This window comes from Podarcis liolepis (genome assembly GCF_965112155.1).
Source record: "Podarcis liolepis genome assembly, chromosome: Z".
NCBI lineage: Eukaryota > Metazoa > Chordata > Lepidosauria > Squamata > Lacertidae > Podarcis > Podarcis liolepis.
In genome coordinates this window covers 32,696,005-32,720,294 of record NC_139570.1, presented here as the reverse complement: position 1 = coordinate 32,720,294, position 24,290 = coordinate 32,696,005, and the positions used below count along the sequence as shown (strand labels likewise).

Sequence of the window (24,290 nt, the reverse complement as noted above, 5' to 3'; positions counted from 1 at the left end):
ACTTTTGGGGACCAAAGTTAGCTGCCTTCTGCTGAGCCAAACCCCATCAGTGATCCACACAGCTCAGTTTTGTCTACGGGACTTAAGGCAGGGAGTCTCTTCCCAGCTTTACCTGCCGATGCCCCAGGCGAGTGAACCTGGGACCTTCTGCATTCAAAGCAGATGCTCCACCGCCCAGCTACAGCCTTTCCCCCAATTTTTGTTGCTCCTGGAGTGGCTGTAGGCAGTTTATGGAGAGCGGCAACCCCTTTTGATGGGTGTCATAAAACACTTGCTAGACCTGAGGCAGGCGATATCTGTACTGGATTGCTGAGAAACCTATTTTGTCTTCTTGCAGAATATTCCTCCCAGTTCTCCCAGGCATGGGAGGAAAGAAGCCCTTATATTTTAATCTTTATAAACACCCAAGAGTGCCAAACTTTCCTCGGGGTGGTGGGGGGCGGCACATCCTGGGACAGAGAGTGGAGAGAGAGGCACTTTTTCTGTTGACTTTTACAGCCAGCTTCAAACTTTGAGCCTCTGCATGGATCAATCATTAAGCACTTTCCAGATACAGGGCTAGGTGGCAGGGCCATAAAACAGCACCTGGAGCAGCAGAAGGGCTTTATAATCTCCACCAGGTGATACCTGTAATCAGGAGGACTTAGGGAATTTGCTGGGGAGAGCGCAGCTGTCAGCTACGGAGCTGGGCTGGCAGCTCACCTGGGAGGGTTCCCAGTTGTCAGAGCGGCAGAGGTGGAAACTCTTAGTGCTTAATTAATGTGGAGGCGGGCGGGGGGTCTAATTAAAAGGCAGTGACCTTTCTATTCCCAGACTCCCCCTTGAGTTGTTTTACCATGGGGGGGACGGACGGACAGGCAGAGCCAATATGATTCCAACAGATAAAGATTTTGGGGAGCAGCAGCTTCCATGACAGAGAGTTAGCAGGATTGGGTGTGGAAAATTTTTTTAGAGGGGCATTTAGTTTGCAATCCTAGAACTTTCTTAGAAATTGATCCAAGTCATTGGTTCACACAAGCGCTGATCTCACTTAATGTGTGGTGCTTCTTCATTCAGGGCATAGTTAAACTGTGGAACTTGCTCCCACAGGAGGCAATGATGGCAACCAACCTAGATGGTGTTAAGAGGATCAGATGAATTCATGGAGGAGAGGGCTATTACAGGTTACAGACTCCGTTAACCCAGAAATATTGCTTCAGGTTAAGAACTTTGCTTCAGGATGAGAACAGAAATTGTGCTCCGGCGGCGCGGCAGCAGCAGGAGGCCCCATTAGCTAAAGTGGTGCTTCAGGTTAAGAACAGTTTCAGGTTAAGTACGGACCTCCGAAACAAATTAAGTACTTAACCCGAGGTACCACTGTATGACTAGGCCTTTTTTTGTATAGCTTTTGCTACTCGACTTTCTGTGTTCCTTTCTGGTAAAAACAAACAAACCTCAAGTTGAACGGACAGGCAGTTTTAAAAATGAATGAATCAGAATTAGTTTGAGGGAGGGAGGCTGTGGAGCTTGGATGCCTTATGGTCCATGGGAAACTTCTTTCTTTGCAGACAGATTCCCCCCTCCTGAATTCACGCTTTCTCTTGTCCCGTGATGGACCTTTTGATTTCTGTGTCAGATTGGCAGTGGGCTTATCCATCGTAAGGTGGGAGTAGGGACTCCCCCCGCTCTGAGAAAAGGGCAGGATGAAACGGACTGTGAGGCTTTTTTTAAGGGGGGGAGAGTGTGTGCGATGTGTGGGGGTGCGTGTGCGTGGCATCTGTCCCTGGGGTGGCAGATGGTGAGCTGGAGGCTGTGAAAGAAAAACGGTGAACCTCTTGAATTGATCGCGGGTTAAAGGTCAGCAAAACATCTGCCTGGGGTTGTGTTAGGAGACGGCATTTCTATACAGGGAGAGTGTAGGGGAGACAAAACCTGTTGCTGGTAGAAAGGCAGAAAAGCCCTGAAAAACAGTGGAAATATTGAAATAAGAGAACAAAAGACGGGGGGGGGGGGCGCACGTTTTGTCAAACAGGCTCCAGACTGCCAGAGGACTGTCGGCTCTGTTTCAGTTTTAATTCAGGAAAAGTATTGGGCTTCGCCATTATGAGTTTCCCTAGAGGTCAAGCAGGCAGTTGCCCAAAGGGGTAGCTAGCATTCTCACTTATAAAACTAGGTGGGGGCGGCGCAAAGCTGGAGTTGGGGAAATATTTCCTCCCTCTCCTAAACCTAGAACTCATGGGCATCCAACAAACCTGTATGTTGGAAGATTCAGGACATTTAAAAGAACGTCCTTCATCACATAGTGCATAGTTAAACTATAGAACTCACTTGTGCATTTTGGATAGCTTTAAAAGAAGATTAGGCAAATTCATGGAGAGGATAAGGCCACTGATAGCCACTAGCCACAATGGCTATGCTCTGCCTCCAGAGTCAGAGGCAGTAATGTTTCTGAATACCAGCTGTTGGAAACCACAGGAGGGGAAGGGTGCTCTTGTGCTCAGGTGCTGCTTTTGGGTTTCCCATTGGGGCATTTGGTCAGCTACTGTGAGAACAGGATGCTGGGCTAGACGGACCATTGGACGGATCCAACAGGTCTCTTCTTCGAAATGAATTTTATAGGAGAATTTGTGAGAAATGCTGTTGCCTCTTAACTCAGACTGCACATTTTGGTGAAGTGCAACAGGCACCAGCTAAGATCTCCCTCGTTTCCAACAAACGCCACCTAAGAAAAGCAGAGAGCCAGTTCCAGGATGCACCCAGTTTGTTACAGCAGAAATGTTTGAGAATCTTGTGGCATTTTGAAAGACGCAACACGTATATTTGTAGAATCGTGGAATTGTAGAGTTAGAACCTCCTGTGATGCAGGAATCTTAGCTAAAGCATCCATGGCAGATGGCCGTCAAACCTCTGCTTGAAAACCTTCAATGAAGGAGCGTCCACCATGTTCTGTGGGAGTCCATTCCACAGCTAGTTCTTCCTGACATTTAGTCGTAATCTCCTTTCTTGTAACTTGAAGCCATTGAGAGTCCTACCCTCCAGAGCAGTAGAAAACAAGCTTGTTCCGTCTTCCATGGGACAGCCCTTTATATATTTGAAAACGGCTACCAGGCCTTCTCTAGACTCCTCTTTTCCAGGCTACACATGCCCAGCTCCTTCAACCATTCCTCATAAGACTTGGTTTCCAGATCCCTGATGATCTTGGTCACCCTCCTCTGTACATGTTCCAGCTTGTCAACATCTTCCTTAAATTGTGGTGCCCAGAATTCAGACACAGGTGTGGTCTAACCATAGCAGAATAAAGCAGCGGGACTATTACTTCCCTTGGTCTATTCTTCAGTTGATGCAGCCTAGAATAGCATTAGCTTATTTTGCTGCTGCATCACACTGTTGAGCTTGTGGTCCGCTAAGAACCCCTAGATCCTTTTCATATGCACTGCTAGTAGAGTGCAGTTTCCTGGGCCAGAGCCCGTGTCATCAAATGCATGAAGCACTGTCCATATACGTACAAGTGTGTGTGTGTGTGTGTGTGTGTGTGTGTGTGTGTGTGTATCTTGTTTTCTCCTGCTCTGGAGGATAGAACCCAAACCAATGGCTAAAAGTTGCAAGAAAGGAGATTCCAGCTAAACGTCACGAAGAACTTTATGACAATAAGTGGAACAGCTTCCTTCAGAAGGTGGTGGTTCTTTCTTTGGAGGTTTTTAAGCAGAGGTTGGATGGCCATCCGTCATAGATGCTTTAGTTCGGATTCCTGCATTGCAGGGGGTTGGACTAAATGACCCTTGGGGTCCCTTCCAACTGCAGTTCTGTGATTCCTTTCGATTGGAAGGACTATCAGGCAGATCAATGAATGTGTGCACCTACACACATGCTTTTGACAAATTGCACTGCTGCGCTCAGAAAAATCAGAGCCTCCTTTGCCAATATGACCAAGGCAACTCTTCTTCCAGTGCCCAACACCGCTGCCTACAGCCTGCAGTACAAACTGTGATGTGTTAGCAGAAAATATACACCGAGCTCACTACACACAGAGCCAGTTTTCAAAAGAAAAGCCCAAAATTTGGTGAACAGGTTAGATTAAGCACCTGCATTTATGGGTAGTTTTGTTGTGGTAGTTCCAAGATTGTGCTTTTAAAAGAAATACTTTGTTGGCAAAGCCCTACACGGGAAGCTGACGGGTGGGTGCTGTGGCATTCTTAGATTAAATGTCATGTCCTGATGTGATGGGAGGTAATGGAAGGGCCCCGGAGCCACAAAGAGCTTTGACAGGATGCGACAGTTTGCCTCCCTGCTCTGCATACCACCAGAAAGCTTTCTTCAGCCTCGTTTGGACTTCTGAGAATTGAAGCACCCTCTTCCCACACAGGTTTCCAAGCTTTTATTTGCAGGCATCGGGGCCACAGAGAGCTGTGCTTGTCTTTATAGACACACAACACAAATGCACACTCTAGGAATGGTGGGTCAATGCAACGGTTTAGTTTCCAACGGAAGATCTTCACCAGGGCAGATAGATATGCCATGAGTTTATCTGGTGCTTATCTGCAGCAGATCTTGAATCCACGGGAGGGTTAAGAGCCAACCTCTCCAGTAGATAAGCAAGAGCCTTTATCACAGAGACACAGGTCGGGGGATGCTCAGTCAGACAACCAAATGTAGTCAAGCACTATTACCCTGGACCAGGGGTCAGCAACCTAAGGCCCATGGGCCAGAAGCAACCCACAGAGGTCGTTTGACCGGCCTATGACCTGCCCCCGAACTGAGCTGCTGGCTCGCATGCTGCGCTAAACTGGCGCAGCACAGCACGGGGACTCACTTCTGTGGCACTGGAAATTGTGTCTGTGCATGCGCAGACACTGAAAATTGTGGGTGCACTTGCTCATGCGCACGCACGATCCAGCCCACAGAGGGATCTCTATGGGACCAATCTGGCCCAGGCAAGATAAACCTTCCTGACCCATGCTCTGACCTTTGAGGGTGTCTGAAAGCTTGCCTCGTCCACCCAGAGACCTAGCTACTGCCTTGCCTCCTCCTGTCTATGGAGGGATTCACACACACACACACACACACACACACACACCCGCACAACCAATGCATTTTAATTTAAATGTCTATAAGGCACAAATTTCATTCAGTAGATCCAGGTGTTAATTGTTTTCGTTTTAAGCCAAACCACATTACATTCCAGTAGGGAATGAGGGAGGGGAATTTCCCCCAAGAATCATAGAACTGTAGAGTTGGAAGAGACCACAAGGGTCATCTAGTCCAACCCACTGCAATGCAGCAGTCTTTTCCCCAGTGTAGGGCTCGACCCCATGACCCAGAGATTAAGAGTCTCATGCTCTACCATCTGAGCTATCGTCCTATTTCTTTCTTTGTTTAATGTATTTATATCTAACATTTCTCCCTATTTGGCATTCAAGGCAGCTTCCCACATTTTAGAAGTGTCATTGTAATAAATACAAAGCAATAAAAATAAACTAGGTAAGATCAATAATTAAAACATATAAATAAACAAATTTAAAATCAGCATTCAAATATGGTTTGACCTGATGACAGCCCATTACAGAAAATGGGGAAGAAACAAGTGATTAAAAAAAAAGTGTGTGGATGGGAAAGTAGTTTATTAACCATCATAAATCAGAGAATATCATATCATAAAATTAAAGCTGCTGGATTGTAATTGTTGCTAGTCGTACTCGCAGTGTAGAGGGTGGCTTTGCAAGCGTTTACTGTATTTTTTTTTATTGTTACTAATAGAGTCTTTGCCCCCTGGATCCATAGTTTGGCTAAGCCCAAACTACATGGATTCTGCAAGGATTTGCAATGATGTCTATAGTATTATTATTGTATTATTATTATTATTTATTGAATTTATATCCCACCCTATACTTGGAGGTCTCAGAGCAGTTCACAGAACAATATCAAAATATATAAAACCACAAAATATATAATAAAAATAAAAACAACAACCCAATAACACCCCCCCCACACACACACCAAAAACCCCCCACATTTTAAAAGGGCATAGGATGTCAATCAAATCAACCAAAGGCCTGGTTTAAAAAGATCGTTTTTGCCTGGTACCTAAAGGTGTATAATGAAGGCGCCAGGTGAACTTCCCTGGGGGAGCTTTCCACAGATGGGGAGCCACTGCAGAGAAGTCCCGTTCTCGTGTTGCCATCCTCCACACCTCTCGGGGAGGAAGCACACAAACAAGGGCCTTAGAAGATGATCTCAGGGTCCAGATAAGCTCATATGGAAAGAGGCGTCCTTGAGGTATTGCGGTCCTGAGCCTTTTAAGGCTTTATAGGTCAAAACCAGCACTTTGAATTGGGCCCGGAAACAAATTGTTAGCAAGTGCTGTCGGACCGGGATCGATGTAATATTATATGCTCAAACCGTCTTGCTCCGGTGAGCAACCTGGCTGGTGAATTCTGCACTAGCTGAAGTTTCCAAACCATCTTCAGAGGTAACCCTGCGTATAACACATTGCGTAATCTAACCCTGAGGTTACCAGCGCATACATAACAGTAGTTAGACTATCCCTGTGCAGATAGGGGTGTAGCTGGGCCACCAACCTAAGCTGATGGAAGGCACTCTGGGCCACTGAGGCCACCTGAGCCTTGAGCAACAGCTAAGGATCCAGGAGTATCCCTATGCTACAAACCTGCTCCTTCTGGGGAAGTGTAACCCAATCAAGAGGAGGCGATTTCCCACCCATCTGGTCTAGGGAACCACCCACTAACAGTGCCTCAATCTTATCTGGATTGAGTTTCAGTCTGTTGGCTCTCATCCAGTCCATTACCGAGGCAAAGTATGGTTTTTTCATTGTTATTTGTAAAGACATGAGAGCATTTCCTGCAAGTGGCTCACAAATATGAGGCAATTTTCCTTACTAGTAAAGTTCGTGGGAAATGTAGAAGAGCAAAATTACTCCCAGACGTGGCGCACAGCATGATTTGTGAGTCCTGCTTGCTGGCATGGTGCTGCACAGACAACATCTGTGGAACCGAGTCGGTCCGGAGAGTGTCCGCAGTAAGATAGTATCGGCCAGAAAGTTGTTCAAGAAATTTGACAAGCTTTTGAGACTTCCAGAACTCTTCTTTAGCAGGCGGCCCGCATTTGTATAAAAAAGAAGAGCCTGGCTGCTGGATCAGGCCAGTAGCCCATGTAGTCCAGCATCCTGTTCTCACAGGGGCCAACCAGATGCCCATTATGGGAAGCCCACAAGCAGGACCTGAGAACAAGAGCAACACTCTGCCCTCCTGCAATTTGCTGCAACTGGTATTCAGAGGCGCACTGCCTCCAACAGTGGGGGAGAAACTAAAGAGGGTTCCTGTTGGCTCAGGCCTGTGGTCCACCTCGTCCAGCGTCCTCCTCTCGTGGTGGCCAACCAGATGCCAGAGAAATGTGCAAGCAGGGCCTGAGCACAAGAGCACTCACTCTCGTGTTTTCTTCAGCAATTTCTATTCAAAAGCATTGTTGCCGCTGACCATGGGAGCACAGTATAACCCGCATGGCTAGTAGTTGTTGCTAGCCTTATTCTCCTCCATGAGTCTCTTTAAATCCATCCAAGCTGGTGCCCTTCACTGCCTCCTGCAGGAGGGAGCTCCATAGTTCAGATGTGCGCTGCATGAACTTACTCAAGCAGGAGCTCTGGGGAACTTGGGACCTTCAGCTGTTTATGTGACTTCTTTTGGTTGGCCCCAATGCAGACAGATACCCAGCTGTGGGCTGCTGAAATAAGGAAGTTTGCTACTTCCTTCTTCCCTTAAACAACTCACAAACCTCTCCCACTTCACACACTCTTTAATGCCAGCGCCATGCACTTGGGGTGATTTGCTTCTCCAATCTGAGCTTATGAGAAGGAAGAGAGGGAGCCACCGCAGGAAGTGCCAGAGGGTGCAGCCGCTGGTAGCCACACATGCAGTAGCAGCCCTGCAGCCGCCTCCTCGGGATGCCTCCATTGCTGCCCTATGCCTCCATCTCGCTGGCGCCTTTCCCCTGAGCAGCGCCAAAGCAGGCAGCTGAATTCCCTAACAGAGCCGTGTGTGTGTGTGTGTGTGTGTGTGTACGCGCGCGCACGCCCAGCCCCCTGCAGTTCCCCCTTCCCTGCAGCATTCGGTCCTCTGGAACAGCACATTGGCTGGCGAGCGGGAGAGCAGCTGCTCTGACCCTCTAATTAACATGCGCACCTGCTCCTGGCACCCTTTTGTCTGCCCAGCAGATGCCCTGCTTTCCTTTTTCCCTTCCCCCTCCCCTTCTTCCCCTCCTCCTTCTCTTTCTGTTATGCCCACTTTTCACTGGGCCTGGCTCATGCCATCTCATTAACTTGAAATGTCCTCGGATTCTCACAAACACAAGGACCCCAAACAATGGGAGCTTGGGAGTTTGTGGAGCTGGAGGAGGAAGGGGTGGCTGCTGGCTGCCTCCTTCCTTTGCTCTCTCCATTTGCATGAAGGACATTTGGGGGGGTTGGGTTTCCTTGCTCCCTCTGGATCAGCTGGTTCTGCTGACCTACTTCCTGCCTTGGTCTCCCACTTGGTGTTTTTGCTGCCCCCCCGGGGTTTTTTTTTATTGATATCATCTGGACACATTTTGGCCTCCCAGGTCTTCAAAGTGTTGAATGTGGACCACCCAAAGCCGAGCAGTTTTGAAGCCCCATAATAGCAACAGTGCAAGGACACAGAGGGAGCTGCGCTTGCGTCAAGTCAAACCATCGTTATTTCAGCTCAGTCCTTCCAACGCTGACCGGCAGCAGTATCTCTCAGGGGTCTTTTCAGGCAGGGAGACTTTCCCAGCCCTCCCTGGAGATGCTGCAAGGGGTTGATCCTGTGGAGCCTTGAGCAGTCTTAAGTTGCAAATGGTTCTGGGTGGGTAGAGGAGGTTTTAGCAGGTGGGGGCATCTCTTGCCCTCCAGATGTTGCAGGACGATGGCTCCAAATCATCACTCCTGGCCATAGACCACACTGGCTGTGGGGCTAAATTGGCGGGTACCAGTTTTGCCTGAAATGCCTCCAGCCCCCCACACGGTGATCTGTGGGTGGCAGCGGGGAAAGTTCTTGGCACTCACCCTGCAGCTGCCCTAGGAGAATGGGCTGTGCCTCAAAAGGCTGCCCTTCCATGTTGTGGCAGTTTTGCTACATCCCATCCCCCTGTGTAAAGTGCTGCTTATTCTCCATGAATGCAAGAGCAGGCTGGGGCTGAAGCCAGCTGCAGTCCTCTTTGTGCAGGATGGCAGAGTCGTGGCAAAGTTAGATGGCGGGTGCAGGGAGTTGAGAACGGTGAGGAGAAGGAGAGAGGGGGGGGGAGGGAACTTTCCCTCCCTCTCTCTTTCCAGAATCCAGACACAGGGCGCTTCTTAATAATAATCGCCATCATTGTAATCAAAGGGATATTCCCAAGACAGCCCCTGTCAACACCTGGCTAGCACAAACCCACCTGTCTCCTGGCCCTTTGTTCGGGCATCTGTGGCACAGGATGGGCCTTCATTTGCCGCCTTTGAACTCTTTGGGTTGTTCATGTAACCAGCCTTGTGGAAAAAAAGGGAAAGAAAGAGGGGAATTATGGTACACAGGACACCTTTTCTCTTTTTTCTCCCTACCATACAGGCAGAGTTTCACTTGCAAAGGGCCAAGTTCAGCCTCTGAACCAGAATTGGCTTCTATGTCCTGAATCCGGTGGATTTATTTATTATCTTTTTATTGCATTTTTATCCCACCTTCTTCCCTTCAAGGGGCTCAAGCTGGTGTATGTGGGTCTCTCCCCCCCCTATTTTATCCTCACAACAGTCCTGAGAGGCCTGACCCTCCCCTCCATCTTTTTAAGTTGTGGGGTGTTAGGCTAAAGCCCACAGTGTTCCTGCCATGTTGTCCATTGCTCTCTTGGGGCAAGAGAGCCGTCTATAACAGCCCTGTTGTGTAGTTCTGTTATGCCAGCATTGCAGGTAGGAATGCTGTACTGAGAGTTGCTCAGCCCAGCCCAGCAGTGTAGTCCACTTTTAAGTGTTTCAGGCCAGAGGCAGGAATATTAAATTGCCCCATTCAGACCAAACCAATCACTTGAATTGCTTGGAGAGGCCTCGTACTGGTGGTGATGGTGGTTGTTTAATTCAATTTATACCCTGTCCTTCCTCTCCAACGAGCCCAGGGTGGCAAACAGATAAACCATTTAAAACCAAAGCAAAAGCATTCTAAAAACAACTTCAGTTAGACAACATTCTTCCATCCTATTAGCATGAGGCTTCCTAGAGCAGCTGTCTTCCGCCTCCTAATGGCTGGGGTAAGCAGGAATGTTTTTAATTTCCTCCTCCTGAAAAGCTTATAATGATGGAGACAGCTGCACCCCACTAGGGCGGGCATTCTGCAGCTGGGGAGCCATCGCTGAAAAGGCCCTGTCACAGGTCAGCACCAACCAAGCAGCTCCCAACAAGCCCTCACTAGACAATTGCAGGGTCCGAGGTGGTTGGCACTTGAGAAGGTGCTTGCACACCGACTGGGTGCTCTTTTTAAAAAACATTTGGAACTTAAAATAAATCTTGTTTTTTGCACATGATGTAATACCCACGTTAGAGATGGGGGCTCTGGAGTGTTTCTCCATCCTCCCACCCACACCAGGGATAATGCTGCAATGGTTATATTGCAGGGCTGTTTTCGACTCTCCAGAATTCCACCCCACATCACCACTGCAGCCCTCTGCAGGAGAAGAAACTGCCACCTTTTTGCTAGGCTATCCTTAAAATACCTTCCTTTCCCCAAAGCACTGAAACTTGGGGCCACAAGAAAGATTAGAGCTGCACAGGATTTTGCTGCTGAAAGACTTTCTCCTGGTTTAAAATAATGATTGTAGCTTTCTGGAATCTCAGAGCATCCTTTCCATGGAATACTCACATCTGCAAATCCGCCTCTTTCTCCGGCCCATATGTGTTTGTGTCACACGCTGCCTTGTTTTGTTTAGGGTCTCTCTCTTTTATTAACGAGCTGGCCCTTTTGGCTTCTGGTAACAGATGGCTCTGCCAGTGACCACTTGATGGATGGGTGTGTTTGCTGCTAGGATGTCTCTATTTTTTTGAAAGAAAGAGAGAAAATAAAAATGGAAGCGCTTTCACACTGAGATAATCTGGCATATGTTGCATGGGGGGGGGGAGCCTTGTTTCCTGCCTTTTTAGCTGTAGGTAACAACTTTTGGAAGGGAGCTTATAGTTGAAGGCAGCGGCGAGGCAGTTGTCTCGAGGGTTGTGCACCCAGTAGGAGTGGGGGCATTAGTAAGGGTGCTGCTTCACCTGTTGACAAGCGCAGAGTGGGCCCCTCGCTCTTTGACTTCCACCGCATAAGAACATAAGAACGGCCTGCTGGATCAGGACAATGGCCCATCTAGTCCAGCAGCAAAAAAGGGTGTGATTTCTCAGGGATGGCTCTTTGATCTTTGGAGCTGCCTCTTTGAAGGCTGGGAGATTTATAGCTCCCTCGGTGGCTCTGGGAGGAGTTGGGGCAGGTGGTTCGTGGGCATTGGGGGTGGGTGGGAGTGTGTGGCCAGGGTGTGAAAGTGGTGCCTAAGGTGCATGTGAAAAAAGGGTTCCCATGGGCTGTGGAAGGCTTGGACAGTTGATGGATTGCTTGTGATTCTCCAGCTCAGGTCTTTGCAGGAGCTGAGGGTAGTTTGTGATTTAAAAACCCAGGGGATTGAGTTTGACTTCTGTGGGAAGCCTGCCTTTATCTTGTGCAGTGACCCCTGTCTCTTGTCATAACATCAGAACCCAGGAGTCATTCAGTGAAATTGATTTGCAGCAAGTCTGGGGGCAAGTGCAAATTGTGATATGGCTGCTTTCCGCAGGACATAAAGGCCACTAGTTGTTAAAAGGGGGCTGGACAAAATTCAAGGAGGGGGACACATTTATTCACAGCTATGAGCTATGACAGCTCAGTGGAACCTCCACATTCCAAGGCAGTCTACCTCCAAGTATCAGTTACTGGGCCGGTGGGAAGCAAAGAAGCCTGTTGAGTTTCTGCCCTGTCTGAGGACTCCCTAGAAGCATCTGTCTAGCCACTGTGGGAGACGAGAAGCAGGGGGCTTTTAATGCAATCTGGCAGGGCTGTTAAGAATTTACAGCCTTGAGGCCCTGCCCTCCTTCTTTCTTCTTCTTGTGTCCCCAGTAACAGTTTATTCAGCTGTTTTTAAATGTGTTGCTTCCCACCTAGAACCTTTTGAATGGGATGGGCTATAAATCCAAGAGAAACCCACAAATGTGTGACAAGAGGTAACAAAAAGCCTGTTGTGGCCCTGCGGAATATACAGGTTACCTGTCCTGTCCTGGAAATGAGAGGGCATTTTTTTCAGGTGGCAGGGGTCAATTGCAGACATGGGCTGCAGGAGGTGATAGTTTGGGGGCACAATGCAGAATGCTGGGAGGGGCTGATACAGGTCCACCAACCAGTTGCCCTGAGCATTGTATGGATTGCTGAGGTACCTGAAACATGCTGGGAAAAGTCTCCTGGAAGACCTCCTACTACAAGTTGTATATCCATTGCTAGATCCTGGATATGGCCAAAGGGGCCCCCCAGCACCCTGTCCTCACAATGGGTGTCCAAATGCCTATTGTGGGAAGCCCACAGGCAAGACCTGAGCACACAGCAACTCTCCCCACTTGTGATTCTCAACAACTGGTATTCAGAGCTAGACTGCCCCTGGGGATGGAGGTTCTACTCTTAGGGTAGACCTCTTATGGTAAACCTTCACGTTGGCTAACCAGATGCCCCAATGGGAAGCAGTGTTAGATATATAAGTTAGGCGCCAAGGGTCACCTTAAACCTAGTTTGTGGTCACTACAATGGAGTGCCTTACTTGTCAGAGAGTTGGACTAGATGTCTCTTGGGGTCCCTTCCAACACTACAATTCTATGATCTCAGCTACATTGCTTGACTATAGCTTGCTCTACAATAGTTCATTTGTCCCAGTATACAAGGAGAAACACAACACAGCGGAAATGGTATTAACTATGGCCTAAGGCAAAGGTTTTTAAATTGTGGTTGCCAACCTTGCGCCCAGAAATCTCCACATAGTTTCAATTGGACCTGCGCCAGGAGCAAAATGCACCTTGGGAATTTTAAACACTGATGTGTTCTGAGTGCAACTGTAGTCTCCTCTCTTGTAGTTGGCATTCAGAGGCAATGGAGGTGCAATGTAACCATTGAGGTTTGCTGTTTTGGGTAAATGCTGCCATGCCACCACTCTCCTTAGTCCTGATGTGTCCCCTTCTTTCTCACTCTAGGTGTCCCAGCTCTCATGTGGGCAGCCGGTGCCACCTGCAGAACCCGTGTCTCAGCTACCCCTGCAAGAATGCGGGCACCTGCCAGCCCATCGTCCGTGGCAATGTGGCTGAGTATACCTGTGCCTGCCACCTAGGCTACACTGACAAGCTGTGCCTTACTCCCGAGGAGAACGCATGCCTCAGCAGCCCCTGCCACAATGGAGGGAGCTGCGACCTTGTCACACTGACGGAATACAAGTGCCGCTGCCCTCCAGGATGGTCAGGTAAGCGGGCGGCAAGTCTTTGAGCACCAGCAATCCCAGGTTATTATCAGTCCCAACTCAGTTGGGCTGCAGAATGTTTTTCTAAAGGAAGCTTGTGTTCTGTGTTCGCCCCTTCCCTAGGCAAAACATGCCAGCAGGCAGACCCTTGTGCCTCCAACCCTTGTGCCAACAGTGGGCAGTGTGTGCCCTTCGAATCGACCTATGTGTGCAAGTGCCCGTCGGGCTTCCATGGGGCCACATGCAAGGAGGACACCAACGAGTGCAGCCGCTCCCCTGCCATCTGCAAGAACGGCGGCACCTGCGTCAACGAGGTGGGCTCCTACCAGTGCCACTGCAGGCAGGCCTACACAGGACAGAACTGCGAGCACCTTTACGTCCCCTGCAACCCCTCGCCCTGCCAGAACGGAGGCACCTGCCGGCAGACCGGAGACACCACCTACGAGTGCACCTGCCTGCCAGGTATGGATGGGGGCACTGCCCGGTTCTTGCTGGCTGCTTGAAGCTGCCTTTCCTCCTTGGCTTCTAGTGGCCCTGAGCCCTTGGTGGGGGTGGGTACGTAGGAAGCTGCCTTCTGCTGAGCCAGAGAATGGGGCTCCCACTGAGCTCCAGCCCTTCACCAGGGTGTTTGTGGAGAGGAGTTTCTAGACCTCAAGAGTTCTGAACCAAAGCGCTGAATTAAATGGAAATACAGGAAGCTGCTCAGTGCTGAGATATAAAGCTAGAATATTCCAATTGCCCAACTGCTATACGGCAGCTCTTTATGCCCCATGCAAACCACCTGCACCCAGAGCAAAGAGGGGCTTCTTTGCCCCTTCCAGCAAGCTACCCACTAGCAGCCTGGCTACTAGTGGTCCTGTCCTGTGGCACCCAGGCTTGACATCTGCAGCTAGAGGTCCCTTAGATAGGTTTCCTCCCCACCCAAAGTGCTGCTCAGTATCAGTGCAGTCCGTTTCCCAGGCAGCAATCAGATCCTTCCGTGTACCCAGGAGGGGCAGAGAGGGGTCAGTTATCGCAACAGGAGTGTGCTGCTGCCGGGCTCTTCAAAAACAAAGCCCTCTTCCCCTGTTGTTGTTTTTTCCATCCCAACTGCCTGCTAACTTTATCTAAGACCCCTATTGCTGCTGCTGCTGCTGTTGCTTCTGCTGCTGCTGCTGTTAATGTGCTGCTTTGAGTTTGAAAGCATTGGTGCCTCTCCAGCTGATTAATTGCTTGGGACAGGCTCAAAAGGAGTTGCGAAGTGTCTTTGCTGCCTGATCCTTAGATTGGTCAATTGGGCTTCTTTGAAAGATTAATCAGTTTGGAGAGGCACAAGTTCAAAAAGTAACAAAGAAGAACAAATCAGGCTTCCTCTTATCTTAGCTGCCCTACTTTTTTAGCATTCACAAATGACTAATTTTTCTTTTTCTTTTCTTTTTGTCTGACCTGCTGCCTATTCTTTGCATTTCTTTTTTTTTAACACCCAGTCCTCTTTCTGTGCCTCTTAACAGCAGCCAGAGAGGCAGCAATTTAACAGCTTTGTGGCGAGTCAGACATTGGTCCATCTAGCTCCATATTGCCCATTCTGACTGGCAGCAGCAGTGACTCTCCAGGATTTCAGGCAGGGGACATTATTTTTCCTCCAATCACAGCATCTTCATGACAAGAATAACTTCTCTGAGCTATAGCTCAGTGGTAGAATACCTGCTTTGCATGCAGAAGGTCCCAGGTTCAATCCCCATTGGCATCTCCAGGCAAGGGCGGGGAAAGACTCCTCTTGAAGCTTTGGAGTGCCACTGCCATCTGTGTAGACAGTATGGAGCTAGATGGCTTTTTGGTCTGACGTTCCTGTTTTATTCAGAATCTTAACTTTATTTTTAGGAGGAGGGCTGCTTTTTGTGTGCAGAAGGCCCCAAATCCAACCCCCAGCATGTCCAGGAGGCTCTCCACGTGAAAACCTAGACTGCCACTATCAGCCAGTGTAGGAAGGTCCTGGGCAGAATGGGCCATTTGTAGTTACTCATTAAAAGGCAGCTTCTATTGTACATATAGGAAGTAGGAGTTTTCTAAAACACACACACACAAAAAACCTTGCAGCCCGCAGTCAAAACAGCTGTTGCTTCACTTCTAGGTGTGTGTGTATCTTTTTGCAGAACCTGCTTCTCCAGCTCCTTCACTGTATACTCTCAAGTATATTGCTTTCACCCTGAGTTGAGGACACAGGGTGGCAGCTGGAGAAATCTGTGTCAATGAAGAGCAGAGAAGGAGGGTTCCTTGATCAAACAAGATCCTGCCTTTTCCCTCCTCCTCCTCTTCTATTTTTGAGGGTGGGAGATCCTTTCTGTGTGGAAACAAGCAAGTCTCTGGGTCCATTGCTGTGTCACGTTTAAGCCTTCAGACTTTGATGGAGCTGGTTTCTTGGTAGGAGGCAGAGTATGCATCCAAATGCCAGCCGGCTGGGAAATCACAAGTGGGGGAGAGCGCTGCTGCTGCCGCTCTTGTGCCTGAGTCCTTCTTGTGTTCTTCCCTTCGGGGGTATCTGGTTGGCCACAGGGAGAACAGAAGTCTGGGCAAGCTGCACCATTGGCCAGACCCAGCCACAGCAGGGCTCTTCTTAGGTTCCTGTCGCAGAAGTGGACCCCTTGTTTCGGGCTGCAAGTGTCAGGATGCTAGGAGGACTTCCTTGCGCATGGGGGGGGCGGGGGAGAGAGAGAGCGGCAGGAGCAGGAAGAGAAAAGCAGGTTACATCATGGACGGCACAGGGAGCTAAAAGGAGGTGAAGCGGGCAGGGCCCTTCCGCTATAAAACCCTGTGGTTGGCTGAGTCTGTGTGGCACCAGTCCCATTCTCTACCCCCACTCCCAATTGCAGTGCAGTTCCTTCCTTTCTGGGCCCTGTTTTCCTGCTGTGCTGAATGGAAGGACACCAGGCGATGGAGCCTCCTGCACTGGAATCTCCCACACACTTCAAATTGCATTCTCTCCCCACAGTTATTATACATCTCCTCTCTTGGGAGCTTAGGTAGAAACAGGTTGCTGTGGCCAGATACTCACACAGCTTTTCTGCAAAGTCTTGTACCCGGGGGCTCGCTACTCTGGCTTCACAGTAAAAGTGAGCGTAAACATAGTCTTATGCAAATTCAGGCGTGTTGGTTCCTCCAGGGTGCAGCAGTTAAGTTTCTGGAAAAAACAAAACAAATGGTGATGCTCCAAGAACAAATGTGAGCTGAACCTTTGGCCCTCCAGGTTGTTGTTGAATTACAGCTACCTTCCTCCCATAGGGATCAAGAGCTCCTGCTGAGAGAGAAAAAGGGGGAGTCCCATTAGTGGGGTCACAACATGTCTGGAGAGCGAGGGGTGGCACCCAGTTCACCGTGCTATATTTGAACCAGCAAGGTTCAGGCCCCCTGCCCCCCAAGAGAAGAAACAAGCAAGCTTGTGTTCTTTTAGAATGGACTTCTTCATGCAGCACATAGTTACGACTGTGGAACTCGCCCCCCACAAGGAGAAGCGATGGCCAACTTGGATGGCTTTAAAATAGGTTTAGACAAATTCATAGAGGAGAGTTTACTAGGCACACTGGCGATGCTCTGCCTCCATATTTGGAAGCAATAAATGCTTCTGAATAGCTGTTGCTGGAATGTTCAGGAGGGCAGGGTTGCTGTTGTGCTCTGCTTGAGGGTTTCCCAGAAGAGGCACCTGGCTGGTGACTGTCTATGCTACGTTGGGCCTGATCCAGCAGGCTCTTCTTAAGTTCTTAAGCAAGCATGGAGGCTCCAAATCCAATATATAAGGTAATTTTCCAGTATTTTTTTTTTTTTATGGGGCACCCATATTTTCTGAGACTGGATGGCATTTCACGTCAAGTCAGAGTGACAGCATCTCTTGAGGTTTTCCAGCAAGCTGAGCAATTTTGCTTCCTCTGCCACTAAGTAACAGCCTGCTGTTTCTCCCCCATTGTCAGAGGGGGCCAAAAACCAGGTCTGACACACGTTTTCTTCCTTTCCCCTTTTTCTTTCCCTACCTTCAAACACCTGGCAGGTTTTGCTGGTCAGAACTGTGAGGAAAATCTCAATGACTGCCCAGGGAACAACTGCAAGAATGGAGGGACCTGCGTGGACGGGGTGAACACCTACAACTGTCAGTGCCCCCCTGAATGGACAGGTAGGGAATGAAGGCCAATATCTTTGGGTGGGGGACTAGGGAATAGGCAAGGGTTTGGCTCCAGGGAGGGTCATGGTTAGGGTTTGAAGACTGGCTCAGCTGCACCCTTCCAATCCATTTTCTGTTCATAGGGCGCACCTAAGATGCCAAGGTTTTAATGCACTTGCAGACCTTTACAGATTTATGTTGAAAGTTATGCATTATGAAATACGCAATACAGTCGTATCTCAAGTTGAATGTGCTTCGGGTTGAGCGCGTTCGAGTTGCGCTCCGCAGCAACCTGGAAGTAACGGAGTGCATTACTTCCAGGTTTCGCCACTCGCGCATGCGCAGATGCTCAAAATGATGTCACGTGCATGCGCAGAAGCGGCAAAACGTGACCCGCAGACGCATCTTACGTTCCGTTCGGAATGCAAACGGGGCTCCTAACTGATCCCGTTCGCATCCCGAGGTACCACTGTATTAGTGTTGTTATTGCCATTTTATTTGCCTTAGCTACAACTATTATTGGTGTTGCTCTTGCTACCATTAATAATGTGGCTGGGGCTTATCCCACATTACACCTCCTCAAAGTAAGCCTATTGAAATGGGTGAATTTGACTCGCTCAGGTCACCCAAATTTTAGTAGGTCAGCTCTGCATAGGACTTAGCTGTAAACAACCCACTCTTACAATTATCACGATTGTTACTGATGACCTTGCGTTATATAAGTGAAATAAATTTGCTGTCTTTTGACAATGAGGGCAAAGATGATGTCCAACTCATCTCTTTACTCCGCCCCACTGCGATTCCTGCGTTGCAGGGGCTGGACTAGATGACTACCCCTTGGGCCCCTTCCAACTCTTCCAATTCTGTGATTCTGTGAACCTCTTCCAGGCCAGTACTGTGCAGAGGACGTGGACGAGTGCCAACTGATCCCCAATGCTTGCCAGAACGGGGGCACGTGCCACAATACCCATGGCAGCTACAACTGCGTCTGTGTCAACGGCTGGACAGGCGAGGACTGCAGCGAGAACATTGACGACTGCGCCAACGCTGCCTGCTTCGTGGGAGCCACCTGCCACGATCGTGTGGCCTCTTTCTACTGCGAGTGCCCGCATGGACGGACAGGTGCGGATCGAGGGAGCTGAACGGAAGGTCCCAGCTCTCTCCCCTGTTGGTACACAAAACCAGAGTGCCACTTTGGGGTGGGTGGCCATGGCACTTTTGAGAGAGGGAGGGTCGGAGCCCCCCTGCAAGCATTCTTTTCTAAGCACCTGTGCCCGTTTCCTTGCAGGTCTGCTGTGCCACCTCAACGATGCTTGCATCAGCAATCCCTGCAATGACGGGTCCAACTGCGACACCAACCCAGTCACTGGGAAGGCCATCTGCACCTGCCCCTCTGGCTACATGGGGCCTGCCTGCAACCAGGATGTGGATGAATGCTCGCTTGGTAAGTGGGCACAGGGAGGACTTGGCGGGGAGAAATACCAGTGGAAAGGGACCTGCGTAGTCTGTTCTAGCCTGAAACCCAATGTAATACAGTCAGCACACAGGAAATAAAAAAAAGCATGCCTCACACAAGGACTTTCAGAACATAGCAGATATCTAAATGCAAAATAACAACAACTGTAATCTCGAGTTAGAATCGTAGAGTTTGAAGGGATCCTCAGGGTCATCTAGCCCAACCCCCTGCAATGCTGGAAGTCCGGCTGACAGAGTTACTCGCTGAAAATGCTCTCTCTTGGTTTCAGGTGTTGTTTTTTTCTCACCGATAGAAATTTAGCTGCCATTGATGCCTTTGTTTATGTTTTTATCTTCCATTAGATTTTTAACATAAAGTTGAACTGACCTTGGTCAGCAAAGGGGCCAATTTTTTTTCTGCTGCCAAACTCCAGTTTAGTAATTGCAGAACAGATATACATTGTTTTGTGGATTCCAGCTCCTGATAGTTAACAGGGGCATAATACCTTGAAGGAAAGAAGGGAGCCAGCATACCTGCTGTCCCACAGCACTTGGGATATGGAAGGACATTGAATCTGCCCAGAGTTAACACTCTGCATTATTTAGCAACATTTGGACCCCCCAGAATAGGGAGCTAGCTAGAGCAGGTCATCATAAGAAATACTCAAGGAGTACAGTGGGATCCTGAAACCCAGCTCAGGAGACTACATGCAAACAGAGAGTTTGGGGAAGGACAAGGCCAGGAGCCAGAAAGGTACAGGCTGGGAGGTCCCGATCCATGGCCACCATCCCCAGTCATGCTCTGTTGCTTCCTTTGGGAGCTACTGCTTCTCTACACTGTGTTTTTTTTTGTGTGTGTTCAATTTGGATTTGATTTAATATTTGTTTGCTGCTTTCTGGAAGGGGGGGGGGAGCACAACGGCAGTGCCAAGCTCAGAGCATCTCACAACAACAACCGTGTTACAAATGAACAAACAATATTTCTTGTATTGAAAAATTCACGACAGCCTGTAGATAAAGCAAAGGCGAACATAGGAGTAGTAAAGAATGAACACAGTTCAGTACAAACTCGGAAGACCAGTAATGCTAATATAGAATGCTGATTATGTATTTTTAATGGTTCTGAACCCAACAGGTGCCAACCCCTGTGAGCATGCGGGGAAGTGCCTCAACACAGAGGGCTCCTTCGAATGCCAGTGCCAGCAAGGCTACTCTGGCCCCCGCTGTGAGATTGATGTGAATGAGTGCTCCTCAAACCCCTGCCAGAACGATGCTACCTGCCTGGACCAGATTGGGGTCTTTCACTGCATTTGCATGCCAGGTGAGTGCCCAGTTCTACGTACCACCCAGGAGGTATCCCCAGCAGTGTGCCCTCTAGGTGTTGTTGAATTCCCAGCTCCCTCTATTATTCACTTACACACACACACACGCCCCAAAGGAGTTCAAGGTGGCATGCATGGTTTTTTCCTCTGCTCCTCATTTAATTCAGCAACCCTGTGAGGTTAGGCTTAAGCTAAGAGGCGGTGACTGGCTCCCAAGTTCCTGTCTGGAAAGCTTTGTGGCCAAGTTGAGGGGTGGGGGATTTTAACCCCGATCTCTCCCAGGTCCTAGTCGACACTCTTAACCACTGCATCAAACCTGACTCTCAGCATAGCCAGTGTTTGTGAATGATGATGGGAGCTGGTGGTCCAGCAGCAGCTGCAGGTCACCACATTGACAGCCTCTGGTACAACCTATTTGTGTATCAGTTTGTGCCTGCACTGTGTGAAGCCTGATGCCTAGGAGAGAGGTGGCGTCTGGGCATATTCTGCTTCGACGTTTGCCACACCTGGACTTCTCCTACCAATGAAGTAAAGCCATAGGGTTGGTGCAGCTACTGAAAAGGCCCTGTCTCTTGTTGCCATAAGCTGTGCCTCCCTCTAGGGTGGGACCATAGAGAAAGGACATTTCCTTCTGATCTTAGGAAGAGGGGCAGGTGGGAACCCCATGAAACAGATCAGTATGCTCTTCTGAGATCTGGGAGAGACTCTCTCTGTGTGGGCTGCCTTTACACTCTTGAGTAACTTGTAAGAGAGCTGCCTCCTAAAACACAGGGTGCTTTGGTCTTGGAATGCCTGGGTTTTAGGAAGTTTAAGAGGGTCTGCCAGGGAAACAAGCAAGCTGCTTTGACCCTAGCCTGGATGCACAGGCTCAGAGCCTTTTTAAAAGTAATTGCCTTGGTGCACCCCAGATCCCCTCCCTTCTGGGCTGCAGGAGTAAGTGGGAGGATGGAAGGTGGCAGCAATTACCATAGAGTAAAACCCATTGGCAACACTGCAGGGCTGTTGTGTTGCAGCTGGTCAAGGAAGGGGGTGGGAGAGCCTCGCTTAGGCACACACACACGCATCACATCCTGAACAAGAGCAGTCCTGGTATGTGTTGATGCACTACAACATTTTGCTGCCACCAAACTGCAGGAGAAAGTGGCTTAGCAGAGCCAGGAGTCTCTCCTCTACCATAAAGCCAAAAGAGGAGCTGGCCTTGCCAAAGGTGGGCTTGAGCCATTTGCTGCAGGCTCTTTGAGGCACGGACCTTTTTCTGCTATAGGTGTGCTGTCCTCTCTGCATGCATCAGGGGAGCTCCTTTAGGCTTACCTTTTCTTTCCTTGTTTGGAAACTCCTTTCAGGCTACGAGGGCATCTACTGCGAGATCAACACGGACGAGTGCGCCAGCAGCCCCTGCCTGCACAACGGGAACTGTGTGGACAAGATCAATGAGTTTGCCTGCGAGTGCCCCAGAGGTACTACTGGAGCGGGGTGGGGTGGGGGTGGAGGGGCATCGATCTCTCCGCCTTCAGTGCAAAGCCTTTGTAGTGAGAACGGAGCTGCAGTTAATCCACCACCCAGAGGCAAACCTCGCCGGCAAGTTTGAAATACGCTCAGAGTGGGCAGCTCGGGGGAAATTGGATGCTTCTCCTCTGATGTCTCTTAATTCTGGCAGTTCCAAGGGGCTCCATGCCTGCATTTGAGGTGGAGGAATGTGGTGTTGAGAAGTGGGTTGCCCTGTCTTTGAAGGAGTGTCGGGGGGGGGGGGCTGCCACTGCTGTTAGCCTTGGTAAGTAAAGGAAACCTCTGGGTCCAGAGGTCCAGTTTACCTTTCAGGCAGGGGGTATCTCCTAGCCTTACCTAAAGAAGCCACCAGAGGCTGAACCCTGGGGTTTTGAACCTTTTGCATGCAAAGCAGACGCTCCATGCTACTGGTGGCTTTTTCCCCTAAAAAGGGAAGTAAGGTTACTAGTCCTCATGATTCTAAATAAAGGGCAGGTTTAAATAGAAATCTGCCTTGCACAGACAGAATTTGCACTGTGTTCAGGACAGAAAGAGCCCCCCCCCCCGCATCAGAGGTGTTGTGTCTTTAAATGCCAGTTGCTGGGGGTGGCTAGCAAGGAAGTGCTATTGTGCTCAGGGCCCTGGTGTGCACGTCATGTGTGGATGAGAGGAGTGTGCACTGGGAAGCTTGGGAATCACCCAGGCACGCTCATCATCAGGCAGACAGGACTGGTTCCGTTCTCTGCTCAGTGCCTGCCCTATGGAGAAACTGAGTTTATCATTTGGTTTGTTTGTTTGTTTGTTTGTTTTTGTGTGTGTGTGTGTGTGTAAAATTGCTTTGTCATTACAAGATTCCTAACAGCAAGTATAATTTAGGTTAAATAGTTGTGACCACAGGGAAAAAACCAATGACCTCTGTGCATCCTGTTACCTTTTTAGAGGCTGCATTCACTCGGTAGTTTATTTCGCCTTCATGATGTTTCCTCTGTGTTATATTTGAACTTTTGCATGAGATGAAAACCAGAGATCTAGCAGAATGCAGCGGAGGTTTCACTCTCATTTCTGTGTTATTTGCAAACAGACGTTTCTTCTGGAAGCAAATAACAGAGATACATGTTAAAACTTGCTCTACATTCCACTAGATTTTTAGAGGTGGCTTCTTCGCCATGTTAAAGCTCATATATAATGCAGGAATCAACAGTTAGGGAAACTTCAGGAAAATGGGATAAACTGTGCTGGGATTACAGCCTTCTCTATATTCCTGGAAGTGAATTTACATCGTGTGAAAGCTCAAATATAACATGGAATCTAGCAGTTGGGGAAATGTCGGGAAAAGGGAATAGACCAGGGGTCAGCAGACTTTTTCAGCAGGGGGCCAGTCCACTGTCCCTCAGACCTTGTGGGGGGCTGGACTATATTTTGAAGGGAAAAAATGAACAAATTCTTATGCCCCACAAATAACCCAGAGATGCATTTTAAATAAAAGCACATGTTCTACTCATGTAAAAACACGCTGATTCCTGGACCATCTGCAGGCCGGATTTAGAAGGCAATTGGGCCAGATCCTACCCCTGGGCCTTAGTTTGCCTACCCATGGAATAGACTGTCATGTAAACGCAGCCGAAATTATGCCACACCAGCTGCACAACGAGCCTCTGTGCCACTTTTGCAGAGTTAAGATGCTGAGGGTGGGGGTTAGGGGTTCTACCCTGTTGATTAGAAGGGGCTGCTACTTTGGGGGTTGTTTTGCCCCATTCTGACACCCCCCCTTTTTTGTGCAACTCAGAACAGCAAATGCACACACCTCTCCTCTCAGCATAAAGAGACCTTCAAGCCAAGCTCTACTTCCTCCTTCATCTGGGAGACAGAATGAAAGCGAGGGAGTGAGAAACCGAGGATCAATTTAAATAATGGCAGGAACAAGATTTGCACTTATAATGGCCCCCCTAGTTGGGGAATAAGTTGGTGAGGGGGAGCACTGGGAAGCTGGGAGAGGCAGAATGAGAGGAAGGCTGGATGGATTTAAATGAGGTCTTGCAGTCCACAGGACGAGAGAATGGGGGAGAGGGCTGGATAATCCATGAAATGGGGCTTTGGGGGCTTTTTGAAGTCGAGAGGCCGGGCTTTCCTCCTCCTCCTCCTCCACCTCCTCCTCCTCTGTAGATGTAAATAAGATGTTCTCAGGGAGAGCCAGTCCAGCGGCCATTCAGAACCCTAGGCAGCCGTTTCCATGGCAATGGAGAGCGAAGGCCCTGAAAAACTTGATTTGGGGGCTGAATGGAGGGAAAGCAGAGCCCCAGGGTACAGAAGGCTGGCACCCCAAGTGTTGACGTGGAATAGTTGCCACAACAAGCCACAATTTACTAGCAAGAAGAGGATTTGAAGGTCCCCCTCCC

At 49.2% G+C, this 24,290-nt stretch overlaps 1 protein-coding gene across 3 annotated transcripts in view; it reads left to right on the top strand.

The window, feature by feature from the left end:
- NOTCH1 (notch receptor 1) overlaps positions 1–24,290 on the top strand; it is a 96,403-nt gene that overhangs the window by 23,707 nt on the left and 48,406 nt on the right. For all 3 annotated transcript variants that reach the window (XR_014521360.1, XM_083484904.1, XM_083484905.1), the window contains 7 exons: positions 13,244–13,506; positions 13,627–13,965; positions 17,522–17,644; positions 18,521–18,754; positions 18,921–19,076; positions 20,223–20,408; positions 21,753–21,866. Coding sequence is in view for 2 of the 3 variants with exons in the window: in XM_083484904.1 (XP_083341030.1) it covers positions 13,244–13,506; positions 13,627–13,965; positions 17,522–17,644; positions 18,521–18,754; positions 18,921–19,076; positions 20,223–20,408; positions 21,753–21,866 (1,415 nt within the window). In the remaining variant the exon portion in view is untranslated. The remainder of the gene's footprint in view (positions 1–13,243; positions 13,507–13,626; positions 13,966–17,521; positions 17,645–18,520; positions 18,755–18,920; positions 19,077–20,222; positions 20,409–21,752; positions 21,867–24,290) is intronic.